Source organism: Cynocephalus volans, chromosome 6 (genome assembly GCF_027409185.1).
Source record: "Cynocephalus volans isolate mCynVol1 chromosome 6, mCynVol1.pri, whole genome shotgun sequence".
NCBI lineage: Eukaryota > Metazoa > Chordata > Mammalia > Dermoptera > Cynocephalidae > Cynocephalus > Cynocephalus volans.
In genome coordinates, this window is record NC_084465.1 from 61,979,944 (window position 1) to 61,998,183 (window position 18,240).

Consider the following 18,240-nt stretch of genomic DNA (forward strand, 5'->3'; position numbering starts at 1 on the left):
TGTGAACTTCCCACCTTTTTTTCAAATCTTTCTTATTTTGTTTTTATATTATTATTATTTTAGTGATATTCATGTATCTGTCAATGTGACTTGGTACACATCATACAATACTTCTTAAAACAGTAAAGTAACATTTCCAGTGAAAGACCACCTGGACACCAACCAAGCATTGGAGAAATGTCTTTTTCAGCATTAAGGTTAAGACTTAGGTAAATGTGTTTTTTTTTTTTTTTTCTTTCATTTTTCCCATTGTGAGTATGCATAAGGATTATTAAGATAAATAGCGTAGTTCAATGAGTGCTTCTAGGAAGGATCAGATTTTCCTCATATCAGGACCAACCATTTGCCTGAAGGCTTTTGGGATGACCCATGAAGCAGTCTTACATAATGTTTAAATTTAGAATGCTAACACAACAAATAGATGATATATCATTATTAACACATTAAGAGTTGAACTGACTTTGTCTTCTGAAGTAGAATAACAACAAACAAGCAATAAGCATGGATAGTGTAGACCTGGAGAGAAATAATAATAAGTTTGTATGACTCAGCTCCTCCAGAGTCATTAAGGTGTCTGAGTTGGTCTTTGTCTTAGAGTGTTGGAAACACCTTCAAAAGAATGTTATTTAATGGTATGTATCAATTCAAAATACAAAATGAAATGCCAAGATTGTATAACAGGGAGGAAAAAGATAACCTATAATTAATGTAGAAAGGAATCCTTTTTGAGGAAAAAGAACTTAGTTACATAACATTTATTTTATTTTGGTTATTGTTTCCAAAAAAATCATGCTCATGTCTAAAACATTTGCATGCAATGTGAAAAATATGTCATAATTTTCCCATTATAAAAATTAGCACTGGTCAGGCTACCTAGTGTGGTAATCACTTTTAGGTTCCAAGATTCAATGAAATAAGAAAAACACTCAAAATTTAGAAACAAACTCGCAAAGATAATAAAAGACTGGAAAAAGAAGTTTAATTAAAAATTTTTTAGGGGATCATTTATGATCTTTTATAGCAAATGATGAAATATTATTTTATTGATCACGGGGACCTTATATTCTCTATCTTCACTAAAAGTTAAACAGGAATAAATAAGTTTATTATAATATGTAATTAATATTGTAAAAAGGATAAATTTCTGGACAGTGAAAGACATTAAATATCATCCTTAAGCAGTCTCCAACAAAATTTATAATCATTGACATTTACTATGTGAAAAAAATTACGTGCATTTCTTGTGGAATTTTAAGGAGAATGCAGAGAAGTAAGTTTCTGTACTTTGGAGACTTGGCAATGGAGATATATAAGAATCTAATCTGCCCATGGTGAAAAAATGAGATGGTGCCCCAGAAGTACATTGACCTGAAGCTCCCTTCTAACTCCATCACTGAAGCCCACAATTTATGATATGTTTAGCCTTTAGGATGTTTGCACACTAAGTGAAAAACGACCATGGACTGCAGAGAAGTTACATTGAAGGTGTGGTCAAATGTGTTCAGTTAAACAAAACCAGGCCACATCCACTGTGAGAGGCAGTACATTTACACCTGCAGTATCAGCTAAGTGAGGCATGGGTAAATGCCAGGGTAAATGCTTGAATACCAGAACCATGTAAAGAGGATGTCATTTGGGGGACAGAGTAATGGCACAGGTCAGGTGTAGTTCAGAGCTCTTATGTAATAACATATCTTTATTTAATTTGAATTTGGTGAGGCATGTCTCATCAGCTTATAAAAATCATTGTTAAAGGTAATGACGACAAAAAAGATTTGTTAGCCAAAAAGATTATTATTGAAAATGTGGTGTTGACGAGACATTCTGTGGGATTCTTTTATAAATATTAATATGATACAAAAGGAAGTTTCTTCTCTGAGGCAAAATTTAGAACTCTGATTTTATAAAAAGCATATTTTTCAAGCATTGATGGAATATTTTACTGATACAAAGTAAAACAGAAAATATGATTCCAGAGGTCAAAGATCTCTTGCATAAGAGGATGTATTATTTGTCATGTATTATTAACATTATGAATATGGGGGCTTGTATTATTTTTCCAGTAAAACACATGTTTTATAATACACTAGGAAAAAGAAAGGATAATCATTATGAGCTGAAGGCACGGAATTAAAAAGTATTTTGGAGGAACCTATATCAAAGAATTATAGGTGGAATTATTCTTACATACTAATTTAGTGAGAAATTCTACTTTTTTTTACAGGGGAAAAGTAGATTAAATATTAAATTATACAAATTAAAATACATGCTTTATATCCATTGAAAAATATTTTTCAGATTTATAGAGATGTGTGACTGTATAGCATTGAAATAATATGAGAGAGGGTATTCAGTCATTCAAAAGAATGAATGACCAAGTATTTTAAACATTTACAACAATATGGGAATCAGTATAAGCAAACAAACATCTGAAAGTGGCATTTTTGGGATAAAACTTATCATCAGCAGTAACCAAGATTATCATAGTAACTAAGGAGAAACCAAATAGGAAAAGGCGTTAGCAAATTTTGTGCTTTTGTTGGGGACTTATTTGAGTTTAGGTCTGTTTAAAATTCTCAGTCCAGCTGCAGTTTGTTGCATCTTCAACAATAGTACTGAATTGATCTGAATGAAGTTTTGGAATGTAGTTGGCTGTTTGGGGGATACGTGCTGGCAAATGATCAGATTAGCTACTGCAGGAGGATTAACTGTGGCCCTATCTGAAAGTTTTTACCTGATTTCCTTAGGAGAAGTAATATAAATCTATTCTAATTTTAGTTCATTCAAAATCAGACGAGTGGGGTCAGTAACAGTGCAGATTAAATAGGTTGTGCCTTGTGCTCTTATCAGTGGAGATAGAGAACTGAGGTCACCCACCTCCTACTTATGAATATCTTTCTATAGTTGCAACAAAAATTGTTATGTTTTTCAACCATATCTTTCTCTTGCTAAATTATCTTTCTTCACATATTCTACCGTGCAGTTATAAAATTATCTTTTTGGTTCAACTTTGAATCTTTTTCACTTTCTCATATTTCTGTTAAATGAACAATGAAGCTCCAAATTGAACACCAAACTCTAATAAGGATTTATTCGGATTAAATTATAGAATTGCTTAGAAATCAGTTATTTTAAGACCAAATCAAAGTTACATTATATGATATTTGGAAATCATGAATAGTTTGTTACCACAGTGAAAAAGGAGCTATCCTTTATCTGGGCAAGGACTGTCTGTCCTAACACATTTCCTTCCACATCAATATTTTTAAAAAAGACAAAACCGCAGTTAACATCTCCAAATATAATGAAGTCACAATGAAAAAACTCATCTTTTCATAATTTTCCCCCAAAGCAAGGCTTTATTTATCCTAACTATAGACTTCAGTGATTGCATTTCTAACCTCTGTAGATAGAATAACTTTAACTTGTCACATTTATTAATAATCTTATGTGTTGTTATAGATTTGATTCATGTAGATCATTATCCCTACCTCTCTTTTTCCTGAAATAATATTTGTATATGTCTGTGTTCATGTGTGTGTCTTGTTTTCTGACTCTGAAATGTTTATTATGCCTTAGACAGTTACCCCAGGGAGATTATGTAAAAAAGCCTGGAGATGGCGACTCTTTTTATAGCGACATTCCTCCTGGAGTCAGCACAAACTCAGCATCTAGTTCTAAGAAGAGGTCTGCTTTTCTGTCGCATTTTCAGATTTCTACCTGTTCCATCACACATTATTCCATTAGTCAGAACATTTCATTATTTTGCAGCAGGTTTGATTACTATTTCCTTCTTTCTTGAATGTTAAAAAATAGTATCCTTTGTTCTTTGATTACTCTCCTTCAAAATGCCATATGCTCAGAACCACCTGTTATACAAATCAGGCCACAAAACTGAAACGAAACAAAACAAACATAACCCCAAATCTATATAGAAACCCCAGAGTTCTTCAGTCTTGCTCTTATATGGCTTAAACTATATGTAGTATCTAATAATATTTTAAATGGTGAGCTTTATGTCATGTTTGGTAGTCAAAGAAAAAGGTTACTGTCATGCTTCAATAAAAGCAATTGTTAACATAAATTGGTAATATAAGTGCTGCATTGAATATTTTTTAATTTTATATATATCAAAGCTAAGCTTGCTATAAAACAAAGATTGCTTTTCTGTGAATCATATATTTAAATATTATGATTTTGCCTTTTTTTTTCTGAAATGATTATTTCTAGGCTTTATTACATATCTTAGTTGACAAATTAATTATGCTTAATATTTGCCTGAGTTTTATAATGGTACAGGTGGGATTAATATATTTTTTATATATTTTAGACTCTGATGCTATCTTCTGGTTCTAGCATCTTACAGTGTAAAATTCTGCATGCTTTAAAATTGCTTAATAAAATAAATGGATAGAAGAAATAAATATTTGGAATGTTTTAGGGAATGAGACCTATATTCACACTGAAGGAAGTTAAATATTCTGTAGAAGAATTTCTTTAAAGTTGCCAATAAGGATGTAATGGATAGCAAAAAAAGTTTTGGTAGCCTCACTCATGACTTTGAGCACATTAGTTAGTTACTTTGTAGAGTGAAGGGGAAATTACTAGTTTATTAAGAGGTAGCATGACCTCTTCTGGAGTTCCAGATAGAGTGAATCATACGTAGAAGTTCTTCAGTGGCTCTCAGTCTTTATAAACATTAATCAGGAAGGAGAATAGAAGGAATTAGTGAGATCTGGGATCTCTGTGTTGAACTTTTGTAAGCATGAAGGATAGTTTACACTTAGATAACATAGCTTAAAGCAAAAGTAGAAATACTAGTTTTTGCCCAAGGAGTACAGTACTATAGAAGGATGTTTTAAAAAATTTCTTAAGGTTTTGTTGTCCAAGAGAAGACAACTAGGTATCTACTTGAATTCTATCATTATATAAATATCTTCTTGTTCAAATGTTAAATTTAAATTAAATAACATAGTAAATAAGTGGATAAATCAATGGGTTCCAGCAGAATTTCTATTGTTTTGTATAAAATGAGTTGTTCTGTAAGTAGCAAATGATGTTGAAAATGTTCCAACTTATGGAATTAATATGCAGTAATTGTTCTGAGTTCCATTTGTCTGCACTCATAAGTATAAAGGTTCCTTTAAAAATAGATGTAGGAATTGACCAGAATGATATGTGAAAAAGATGTTTAAGTATAGTGCTATTTTCTAAAGTACCTAAAAAAGAACTTAAAATATCCATTTGAATAATTCCCAGATTTTAGAAAAATCTCAATGGGTTATGATTTTTAAGCAGTTAAAAAGTGTATCAAGTTGTTAGACTTCTGAAAAGTGTATGTGATTTGTCAAAATTCTTTTCTTATGTGGTGCACGGTAGGTTTTGCTTCTTAGAGATAATTCATTTAAAGATAGTAGGACAGAAATAGCAGAAGGGCTCAACGAGCAGTACATGGGCTTTATGAGAGGCACTTTCATGATGAATATCTGATTCAGTTTAGTTGTTGGACAATTAACCAACATGTACTACCTTTTTTGGACTTTATGGAGAAAAATGCCAATTCTCAGAATATAATTTTATTATTTAAGGAAACCGAAATATTACTTTGATAAAAATTAACCAGGTTCAGTTGAGTGTATCTTAATGTAATCTCTTGGAAGTCCATGTTCTCATAGTATTTAAATGAAAACCATTGCTTTACAATTAAGAAACATCTATGGTGGGACCCCATTATAACTCTGCTGCTCGGGTTATGTAACTGAAATACATAGTGAATTTGCTGTATGTGGTTGCTGTGTTCTGGGGAATGTAAATTGGCTTGCATTGTGTCCTGATGCTTTTCATTAATAGACTATTGTAATGGGGTTCCATTGTATTTGACTTTTCTTAAATTGAATGTTGCGTAATTCTGCCTTCTTCATGAAGACTTCCATGTTCCCTTCATTCTTTCATTTCAGATTATTTTCTTTCTTGATTTATTTTAATGTACAGTAATGCTTAGAAGTTTTGCTTACTGATTTCAAAACATTCATTTGATTACATTTTTGAACAATCTATAAATATTTTCAATTTCAGGTCAAATGGGCTCTCTCATTCGTGGAGTGAAAGGATTCCAGACACAAAACATATCTCAGACATCTGTGAAAATGGGCGACCTCGAAGTAACTCTTGGCAAGGTACAGGGCAGCATCTGAATCCATCTGATCACACAATCCAAGTTCTGTATTCTGTGGTCGCTGGTTGTAAATACTTATTCTTTCCTGTTAGCTCTTTAGCTATTCTCCCAACAGAGTGGAGGATATTTAGAATGAGAATCCAGTTCTTTTTTTTTTTTTTTTTTTTGTGGATGGTATTCCAGGGTGATGCTGTTTGTGAATTATACCCACTGGAAATACCATGTATTTATATGGAAGTCTAGCTATAGATTTAGCTAGATATAGCTATAATCTACCTTCTTTTTCAGGTAATCTGGGAGGCAACAGAAAGAAAATCAGAGGCAAAAGATTTAGACCTCGGTCTAACTCAACTGAGTAAGTCTCCACCTCTAATGGAAAAAGGCACTCAAAGGTCCTGTGCCTTAGTGTCAGCTTAACTAAGCAGATAGTCAAAGAACCATGCACCATGCCTCTGGTCTTGATTTTATCTTTTAAATTCTTGTTTGCCCTTTAAAAATTAACCATGGCTTTTCTCTTTTATATAGGCATCTTCGCAACTGTGCCCATATCAATATTCACTGATAGTGGGGGGCTCACCCTCGCTGCAGGCTTTTTCCTCCAGTCACCTGCCATTGTGGTGTCTTGGTTCTGTTTGAAGGGAATTTTGATAACATTCCTTTCTTTTCATCACCTGGGGTCTAGCCATTTCAAAGGGTCACATTTCCTCCCCCTAATATTCGCACAACCTGGAAGCATCAGGGAAAAATTCCCACTGTACTAGAGCATGGTACTGCTCACGGTCTGAAACCACCACTCTGGGGTCTTCATGGCTGCAATCTAAGCATTCTCTCAGACTAATGGAATGTTTCCCTTTTAAATTTTCCTTCTGAGGACATTTAAAAGGGCATTTACCTAAATTTGCTCTTTAACTGAATCATTGTCACTAAATGCAACATTATCCGTTTTAAATGATAGCCACATATCTTTTGTGTTTTTTAGTGGGAATGGGGTTGGAAGTAACATTTAAAGTCATTTATAATGAAGTAAACACCTTTCACTTTTTTTTGTTTTTCTGCTTAAGAAAGTACAAGCAAAACAAAGTCTCAAACCTTTATCCTCCTTCATGGAATAAAACACACCTTTGGTATCCTTTTGGACTGATCTTGCCACCTGGTTTTAATTACCTGTACTTTTTTAAACCCACCTAAAAATTTTCACTTATTTCTCACTGTAGTAGTAGTTATTATTCCCAGGATCTCTATTGCTTCTTCATGCCTTAATACTTAAAAAGTCTGAATAGCATGTATTTGTTAACTGCTTGTCAGAAACTTATGTTAGCTTTTCCATCATATACTCTGCCCTTTTCAGTCCAGGAATAGTAACATTGCCCTGAAATTTGGACGTTCCACCTGAATGGTATTATCTTGTAAGTGGCTTATCAAAGTTGACTAGAGGATACTTTACTTTAGAAACAGTAGACAATGTCAAGTGATACCATTGCATGGTCCAGAATGGCATCATAGAACTCCATCATAGATAACTAATCTATTAGAGTTTATCTTATACATTCCCAAAGCGCTTGGATGCTTTAAGGCTCATTGTTGATAAACTCTTCTTGGAATGTTGTTTGGTTTGTTTTGCATGAGGTCACCTGGTAAGAGCTCCTTAGCTTATCTCAGTTGCTGGCAAGAGTGTAGATAAAACTGCAAACCGTTCTTTAGTTCCTTTGTGTAGTGTTTAGTGTTCTAAAAGTATTTTCTATTACAGGCTTTGAAAACTAAGTGAAAAAAGAATCCAATATTATATTAAAGCTGTGAGTTTAGGACTTAAAGAGCATTTGGTGTTTAGCAATGTTCATACAATATTTTCTAGAGCAATCACCTATTATTTTTAACTTTGTGTAAAATAATATGATAAAAATTATATGATAAAAATTATCACATTATATATATGATAAAATTATAATACTACAGATAGCCTCTGAGAAATCTTGCCTGTGCAATAACTGAGTTATATTTAATAAAATATAATAGAATCATCCTTGTAAGGGAGAAGTATTAAGGACTACCTCAGATTTTTCAGACTTTTCTGATATTGGTTACATGACTCATGTTAATTAAATGAAGCCAAGTTATGAAGCTGATCGATATCTTCTTGTATGGGAACTCACTTTCTCTATATACATACATATACATTTTTTTTCTAATAAAGATTCCTGATTCATAGCGTATCAAGAATTATGCTGGCACATTTTTATACTTTCCATATTTAAGTAATCCCATTTGCTTCTCATATAATGATACCATTTGTGTGACTAGTTGTAAGAAGAGCAGAATGACCACAGACAACCAAATATCTTCTATTTTTATAGAATGAAAGATATTTCAGGTCCATTATTTCAACATTCCCTTTAGTACCTCATCATCCCAATGGATGATGAAAAATCAGGACATGAATTAAAACATGCACCACAAATGCATGCTCTGCTAATTAACAAAGTAAAATGTCCTTGTTTATTATACTGTTTTTCCACTCAAAGCTTTTGCATCTTCCTCACTGTTGTAAATGATGTAAAAATTTTTTTTGCCTTAGAGTCTGTATTATATATTGTGTTTTTACAGGAGGGAGCCCCAAGCACCTGAGCCTGGGCACTCCCTCGCCCAGACAGTCCCATCCCAAGGCATAAGCCCAGGGGGCTCTGACAGCCCCCAGACAGGGAGTCTGGATCACAGGTCAGTCTCCACCTGCCCCTTCATTCTGGGCTGGCACTTAATCTCCCTCCAAGTCCCTTCCTTGGCTGAGAGCAGGGTCATTTGATCTTTGACCGAGCCCCCATGTCTGCTCGGAGGTGCTCCTGGTCCAGCCAGCACCAGCTAATTTTCCTCTGCCTTTCCATCCTGGAGAACACAAAGAGCTCTCCTATCCCGTCTAACGCATTTTTTTGCATGTTGCGCTATAAGCCAAGTCAAGCCACACAGGCAGGTTCTCTGCAGTTTGATAAAATCCCATCACTCCAGCCACCATGACCTAGAAGTGTTAGGAAGCCCACTCTGAAGATACTTTTATGGGCAGATCCCCAGCAGAAACAAACAATTGAGAATTCTCTTCAGTGGGCCGACCCCGTGGCGCACTTGGGAGGGTGCGGCGCTGGGAGCGAGGCAGTGCTCCTGCCGCGGGTTCGGATCCTATATAAGGATGGCCGGTGCGCTCACTGGCTGAGCGCGGTGCGGCCGGTCACAAAAAGACAAAAAAAAAAAAAAAAAAAAAAAGAATTATCTTCAGCGGCCTCTGGTGAAGTGATCAACGCCTTCTGAAGTGCTCCCTGAAATGGAGGAAAGGTCCATCAAGTGCAAGCCAGGCCATGTGGGTGTAGCTTTCACGGACCAGTCCTAGCACCAGTCTTTTGAGTTCCTAAGACTGCCAGTGAAAGGAACAAACATCTCGTCCTGGAAGTGGCTGTCTGCCTGTGGGTGATGCAGTTTGCTATGTGGCTATGTTTCACCTGACTACAGCTGCATGGGCTTTTTCTATGGTTCTCCCCAGGCCAGAGCATTCACTAGCCTTCATCTGTGGCTGCACATGCTTTTTGACTTTTTGTTTTCATTCAGAGTTTCAGTGGAAATCTTTATGCAAGTTTTAATTGGCTATCTCTCTGAAAAGTGCAAGTTGGCAATGATTGTGGCTAAAGGCAAAACTAGTGTGAGTTGCTCCTGAGTCAGGAGACATTATCTTAGCAAAAATAGTTTTATAAACAAAAAAAGCAAGTAAATCTTTCTTTCAGGAGGGAGTTTCATGTTATTTTGTAGAGTACCTTTGTTATGGCTAAAAAATAAGGGTAAGGGCTGTGGGAAAAATAATCCGATTTTTTAAATGTAAACTGTGGAAATGTAGTTTTGATTTAAATGTATTTATTAGCAGTTCAAAAACTCAATATGGGGGAAAGAAGCAAACTTCAACCCAAAATAAATATATGTGTTTTGTATTTTCCCCTGTTTTGTTTCCAAATTACTTGAGTTTTATAGAGCTTGGATCTTTGCCTAAAGTATCTCTAGAAGTTATTTTTTTTAAATGAGAAAACCCAGTAAAACCTCGAAATTCTTCCAATACTGAATTTGTCAAATCTATATTATTTTACAAGGGCAAACTCTAAGGGGATGTGTTTTTGTTTGGATCCCAGGGTAAAAATCAAAGGAAACTCTGGGGAAAAACAACTTGCATCTCCAATTTTACTATCTTTAACATTTGCACTGATTCTAATGGAGACTTTGCCAGATCCATCAGGGAAATGCTAAGCAAGGTCATTATTACTCCCTGGCAGTCACTCCCATGATTAATGATCAGACACTTCTGAGGGCCATTTCCTAATGGAAACATGAACACTTTAGTCTGGAGTACACAAAGAGGAGGAAGAAACACTGTAGCTGCAGCTAAATGACTTAATCCAGCTTCACCATCATGGAGACCTATTTTCACCACACTTAGTGTACATTGGGGCTCCAGGATCAGAAGAGTGGGAACCTTTCTGTTCTTTACAGAGCTGAGTGGAACATACTTTCTTGTTGACTCCAGCTTGGGATCTGCTTTAGGGAATAAGACAGTGGCCATATAAAAGGTTTCTCATACTGGAAAGAGAACTTTGCTCTTTCTAATTGGGGTATATTATGTGCCCAAATGCAAGGTTGAAATTGCAGCCATTTGAATTTTTTACAAATACGCACCATTGTCATTTGAAAACCAAAGAGCCAAATGAGAGGTGGCCTGGAAAAAGCCACTTTGGAGGTGGGTGAATGGGAATGCTGACAGTATTGTGATCGAAAGGGAGCTTCTGATTGACTTTGGGAAGCCTCTGCAAAAGGCTTTCGCAGAAATGTTGAATATATTCTAGAATGCCTTGAGTCTTGTTGTAGATGAGATTATTCTCATGTCATTGTATAGACGGCCTTGTAATCACCCAACATCCATCCCGGTTTATTTGCCATAGTCACTTGCATTTGGAGGGTGAAGACATCCTTGCTAAGCTTGTGCTGTGTATTTTCAGATTTTCTATCTTGTTCTGCTTTCTTTGTTCCTTCCATTGCTTTCTGCAGGTATTTAAACCCATGGTTCAAAAGAGACTATAATGTAGCTAAGTGGGTAGAAGATGTGAATAAAAACACTGAAGGACCATACTTTAGGTATTTTATAAATTAATTTTATATCCTTTTCAAACTCTCCCAGCACATACAAATACTGTAGTATGACTGGCTCTCTATCTTATATCTCCCAATACAAGTTCTTGTAGGTGGAAAAGGGTTCTTGTTTATTTGCTGCCTTTCGATCTCTGTTTTTAGCTTCATGAGCAAGTCCAGTTATTTTCTGAATGTTTCAAATGAAGCCATTTGAAAGGGTTGCCATTTAGTGCATGTCCCTATCACCATCTTGAGCTTCTTAGTAGCTTTCTCTTCATTTTATGCTATGTAGTGTTCTATGGGCATGAAACATACTTTCTACTAATAAAGAAGCACTATTAACCTGAACAATTTAATTTCTAGAATCTAGCAGTTTTATGATGCATTTTTTGTACTTACTGCTTAAGAGTGCATAGTGCATGTGAAAACTCAAGGAAAAACATGAAAAGAAACTAAGTGGAATTTTGCTTTGACTAGAAACAATGATTTGATCAAAATGGAAAATGATTGAGATAATATTGACCACATGAGACTATGTGGAATGAGTTTAAGTTTTATTTCTTCAGTACAACCATTTGCTACCAGAGAAGGGCTGTGCTGAGAAGAGTATTTCACAGATTCTAAAAAAAAAAAACTAAGGAATTTTTTATACTAATAAAAATGCTGTTGTCTAACACTTCAAAGAGAACAGGAAGCAGATAGGAAACATGTTCTTGACTTACAAAGAGAAGAGTATCCTTACATTTGAGAAACTATCAAATTTACTCAATTTGCTGCAGCTCTGTGTAACATTAGAGATCAGAGAGAATTTCCAAAAGCTCTTAATGGCATTTTTTTTACTCTTTATAATAGGAAAGTGTTTTCTTAGAGATAAATGTCCACTTTATATCTGACTACTTTGTGGACAACTAATGTAAAGAAGAAATATAGACTCAAATGCTACCTCTTCTGAACACAATTTAAGAGTAAGCTTTCATGTTACTTATTGCTGTGACTTGGGTCAGCATTAAACAGATAATCAAAATATGTATGTGTATTTAACTTTCAGCACCCATGTAAGGTGGACTTTCTCTTCCAGTGTACCATTTAGTTTAGTCATGTGTAGTTTGAGAAAATGATTAGACCAACCTGCATTTTAATTTGATCCATAACATTTGCATATACCCCAAGGAAAGCATAACTCCTGCCTGCTCACAAAAGTATATCCCGCTTTTATACCCCATCTTTCCCTCCTGAGCTTTCCCTCTGCTTGTCCTACACTTTCCCACACTGAACTCATACACATACACTCACATTCAAACATCCCACCCTCACCTGTAGCTCCCAAGATGGCCAACATCAGGAAGACAGGTAAGATGATTTTGAATACTATTTGAAATCTTGGCTTACCTGTGGTTCTATTTCTCCTTCCTATTTTCCTCAGGCTTGTGGGCAGATTATAATTTGTACCAGCTATGGAACCAAATTAGAATGACTTTGGTCCTATATGGGTTAGGGCTTTTATTTCTAATGGACTTAGCATTTTTGCAGCAATAATTTATGAAATGGTACTCCGGAAGAGTCGATTCACCTCCCCTGGGTGAGCTGAGTAGTTTGTGACTCCCAGAGAAGAGTTCACATTTCTTAAAATCAGCACCCAGGTCTGCCCAGAAGCTGCATGACTAAATGCAGTTTGGATGGGGAAATGCTTTAGCACCCCCAGTTGCACGTGCAAAACTGCAAGGGCAATTTTAGAGGGTTCTTTTTTCTCCTCTTTTACATGAGATAAGGGTTCATACAGTAGATAGTCACATTACGAATTAATTATTAAAAATCCCTGTTTATGTTTAAAGGCTAAAGTTCCTTGAACAGTTATAATTTATTTAATTGTCATTTTTAGATTAATAAAGGTTATGCTGGTAAGACTTGAATATCAATACAGAATTTCTGTGGCAGTGGTGAATACTTGAGATGGCCCACAGCTTTTAACACAATGATTCTAATGCAACAGATAGAATTTCATCCACTTTCCATCCAAGCCAAGCCTCACACAGGAGGCCCAAAGTGCATCCACACCTTGGCTTATGCTTTGCTGACTGTATGCTTACCCTAAGATCTGCTTCACCTGCCACTAGGTCATTCAGGGTTATCTCTCCTGCCAAAACCACCAATAAGTGCAAAGGTCACCTTATTAATTGCCCATGTGTTGTTGGGTTGTATCTTTATCAAAATGCAGTGAGTACTTTGTTACTCCAGCAAATTGGTTCAGAATATAGCCCAGCATTTAAAATATAATATCCATATCACTATCAAGAGCAAGGCAAATGCCTAAAGATTTTGAGTGATCATGTACCTCAGTTGTGCTCCTTTATACCATTTTAATGACATTGGTTGCTGAAATTGTTGTCAGCATGTATTTAAGCCATCAGGAATTCTGGAGCAAGTGAGATCAGGGAAAGAGCATTATCTCACCACACCTGGATCAGTTCTGGGTGATGGGAATGCTTTACAAGTTCTTTCTCTAGGGTATTATCCAGTTGATTACTCAACTTCATCAGTGGTTTTTGAGTCCACTTTTATGATCTTATGGAAAATGTAGTGACTCTGAAAAGAAACAATAATAATTATCATGTATCAAGTGCCTATTATGCACTTTTATTTGTCACATCATAAGGTGTAGGCATTCTTATTTCCTTTCTATGGACAGAGGCAACTGAGGCACAAAGAGTAACTCAAGGTGGAACAGCTAGTGTAAGAACCAGAATTAGAGCCTGACTCTATGATTCCAAAGTCCGTTCTTTCTCTATTTCACTGTAGTGACTTAAAAGTAGTAGGGTGGGGCCGAGCCCGTGGCGCACTTGGTAGAGTGCTGCGCTGGCAGCGCGGTGACGCTCCCGCCGCGGGTTCGGATCCTATATGGGACTGACCGGTGCACTCACTGGCTGAGTGCCGGTCACGAAAAAACGACAAAAAAAAAAAAAAAAAAAAATGTAGTAGGGTGGATATTGACTACTTAAATCCTATCCTAGGAAATTTAATAAATCTTTCTGGATCAGGCTACCATAAAGTTTGCATATGAACACAGGTGAATAAGGGGTGGACTTGTGTCCTTCTCATGTGACTGGCCTGGTTTTAGCCTGTCCTGGGGGCCAGAAATGAACTGAGATTGGCTATGCAGACATATCTCCAACAGGCGAGCCCAGGAAGTCTGATGCAGCCCCACAGTGCACCACTGTTCAATGGCACACAAACATAGCTTTATTGTGTAACTCTAGCGTGGCACCCATGATTAGGTTATTGTGGTTTTTAAAAAATGTAGTGATGATAATGGTTAACATTTGCTCAAAGATTCACTTCACTCTGTAAGTGAATGAGCTGAAATTGTTCCTGGCTTTAAGTGAAATCCAGATTGGAACTACCAGGCAAGTAGCCAGGGTCAGAAAAGAGCCTGGAGGTGGTTTTGAAGGAATGTCTTCCGTAAACATTTTGAGAAATTTTGAGGTTTTTTTCCCTAAACTGATTTACCCTGCCTTGTTCTCTAATTATGAGTCCTGCTCTGGTGCCCTCCATTTCCCCAAAATAATCCCCTTTATGCTTTCACACACCACTGACCTTCAGGACCTGTTGCCCCTCCCTCTGGCTAACACTGTCCTGCTTGGCTTCTTTTCCCCTCAGGGTCCAAAGTGTCAATTAACTATTGTGTTAATGTGAGAAGTAGTATATGTGCAATTTCTTTGGAGTTCTAGAGAATACCTCCTATTTTTGTTTTGACTCATTATTGGCTTTGCCCATGGAAAGATAATTGAGAGGAAGACTGGACTTTCAACACCCCTCATTGGAATGGCTTTGTGTATGTGCAAGGCTGGTCATTTGGACCCATGGCCAAGTTAAAGATGACATGACTATGAAACTATAAGCTCAGAGCTAATGTTATAGACACAAACACTGCAGCAAATTAAAAAGATCACTCATTCTGCATGACCCTCTAAACTTCACAAGATTTCGTTATTTTTTGTGTGTACCTCACTAGCTTTCCTGCACTTGGACATCTTATCAGTAATGACTGGGCTAAGAAGCTGAATCCAGGTTAATATTCCTCATTTTAGAAAGATGCAACGCCCTTATTTTACACATACTGAATTTGTTTCCTAAAGATCATAATCCTATTTAAAATGTTTTTTATAAAAAAAAAAAATTTAACTTCTGAATTAGAAAAGTATGTAGTAGGACATTGCTTTAGTAGAACTTTAGAGGAGTTGGCCAGTTAGCTCAGTTGGTTAGAGTGTGATGACACCAAGGTCAAGGGTTTGGGTCCCTACCAGCCAGCCATAAACAACACAAAACAAAAACCCAAACAAAGAACTTTAGAGGATTGAAGTACTGTACTAATATTCTTTGTTACACCCATCTGCTCAGCAACAGAGAGAAATAACATAAGTGAAGTCAAATGGGGCTGCTATAGTGTAACAACTCATGCCAAGGAGTATTCTTGGCCATTTCTCAAATAGATGAAATGTTAGGAGCTATGGATTAAAAGTTAACTGAACCATTCTTGATTCTTAAAATCAACCAGGAATATTCACTTGGATCTAAGGGTTTGTTGGAAATCTGTAGGAAAAATTTTCAAACTTTTGCTTGAATTCATTGTCCATAAAATGAAAGCTAGTTTGAAAACAATGGCAGAACCAGAGCAAAGGACATTATATGGATGAGAACCAAAATTTCAAATAAGGGAGGAAAAAAAGACATCTTTAATGCTGGTGAAAGCAATGTAGATAGTAGATCTTGCCCTACCTAATGCTACCCCACCAGGCTGAGTCAGTCACAGCAGATGGGGTGCATATTCATCTGAAGTACTGAAATAAATACTTGTGGCTGTGTAAGCAATTCAGTGCTGTGGGTCATTACCACCTTGCACCAGGAATTAGGGAGTCAAGGGTGTGCGGTGGTAACATTTGTGAATGGGATAGCTACTGCGGTTATCACATCCGTTGTCCATTGATATGAGTAGACGTTATTTTTCATTCAGCTGTTTTTTCACTTAAAAGTCAAATTAGCAGCAGATATGGACTCTTATGGTATGCTCAGCTTAGTCACGAATATTACCACTGCATATGCAAAATCAAACAAGTGTAACGCAATAAGATATCAGCAGCTTACCCAGAAATGCTGATTGTAGGGACTAATCAGACCATTTCTGTATGTTCTCATCAGACTTTGTTTGGCTGGAACTCTGCACTCCTTACTGCTTGCATGCTTACTAATTTATTATTAAAACCCCTGTATTTGCCTTTGTTCCTTCACAACTAACACACTGGCCTCTGAATGCATGCGTTTTGTGTAAACTGGTGTGTGACTTAACAACTAATAAATAAATCAATAGTAAATGTATTTTAAGATCTCAAAATATAATTGGGATTATTGTACTAAAAATCTTTTTATATTAAGTGATAAAAATGAGGCAGAATATTAACATGTTGTACACTTAATTTACCTTTATGAGCTCTTAGAATGATTTTATCCTTTTCTATTTTAGCTTTTTATCTATATAGGAAACTGTGTTATTGGCTATGTAGTTGAAAAGTGTGAGTCTCTGCACTAACATTTAAACAATCCATTGCAGTCATAAACATAGGAAGATAAAATTCTAGCATTCCAATGTTGTGAATGACAGAGTATCTTCCCAGTAATTAAACCTTCGCAGTAGTGGCTTAAGGGAGTAGAAGTCAGAGGGTTTATTCTGAACCCGCTTTTCAGATATTTGAAAAAGATTTTAGGCAGTCACATGATATTTATTACATCTGTTCTCAACGTCTCAGGACTTTATCTCCTGCCAAGTCTCCTTCTTCATCAACTGGGTCTATTGCCTCCAGCAGAAAATACCCTTACCCAATGCCTCCACTTCCTGATGAGGAGAAGAAAGTGAACCGACAAAGTGCCAGGGTATGTGGAAACTTCTTCCATGTGCTTACATGCTCAGTCATTAACATTTATCTATGAGTTCATATTTTAAAAGAGAGAGCCATTTTTTCTTCATTGTTCATAAGAAAATGAAAAAACTTAAATTTGCAATTAGAAGAGTCTTGGGCTTTTGGGTTCAGATCTATATTTGCATATTAGTTTAATCTGCATTGATATATTCTAGAGATATTTAATGTATATTAATTATTCATTGCTAAATACTTATATTCTTTATGATTCAGTGTAGCTAAGATATTCAAACCTGGAATCAAATCAAAGGATGTATTTTGCTTTATCAGTTTTTTAATTATGTGGAAATGTCAGAGATTAGGTAAATTAGCCTCCTTTTCATGCCCAATTTTCTAATGCAGGCCTTTCACTGGCTAATAACAACCAATAGGATTTTAGGAATAGGAACCTGTGACAGAAAATCAGATCAATGGATGGAGGTGGAATTTGGATGTGAAAAAAGGGAACTTGAAAAATCTGTGATATCAAAAGAATATGGCAAAGGGTATGGAAATATTAACACACCCTTTTATATTTAAGAAAGCCAAATTTAAAAATAAATATGGAGGCATTGATTACTTTTATAAAATCATGATTCACCAGAAGTTTCTTTTAAATATTAAGTCCCCTTTTACATTTTAATTATGATACCACTTTGTCTCATAACATTTCTGAAACACATCCATTATATGAAAATTGAGATATAGTGGAGTTTAGAGAGGCAGACCAGCCCTCAGAGGCTTGAGTGAAAGATAAAACCAAAGAATAATTACGTTTATTGATGTCTAGGCTCTGCTGTGGTCTGGTACACTATAATGTTGATCTTCTTAGAAATAGTGTTGCAAAAAAATTATAATAAAGCTTTAAAAGCCTATGGAGATTTATCTGCTTGTAGGTCCTGGGTTCCTAGACTTTTTGGTCTTGAAATATGTTTCAGAGCCTCTTTGATCTTGAACCTTAATTATGGG

At 35.9% G+C, this 18,240-nt stretch overlaps 1 protein-coding gene across 15 annotated transcripts in view; it reads left to right on the forward strand.

The window, feature by feature from the left end:
• The window catches only part of ADAM22 (ADAM metallopeptidase domain 22), a 234,363-nt gene that overhangs the window by 213,357 nt on the left and 2,766 nt on the right, over positions 1-18,240 (forward strand). For 4 of the 15 annotated variants that reach the window (XM_063098605.1, XM_063098604.1, XM_063098607.1 and 1 more), the window contains 3 exons: positions 6,076-6,176; positions 6,464-6,530; positions 17,122-17,245. In XM_063098605.1, coding sequence (XP_062954675.1) covers positions 6,076-6,176; positions 6,464-6,530; positions 17,122-17,245 — 292 coding nt within the window. Of the gene's footprint in view, positions 1-3,579; positions 3,775-6,075; positions 6,177-6,463; positions 6,531-8,776; positions 8,888-11,242; positions 11,330-17,121; positions 17,246-18,240 lie in introns of all 15 variants that reach the window. The other 11 variants (XM_063098599.1, XM_063098598.1, XM_063098601.1 and 8 more) reach the window with 7 other exon arrangements.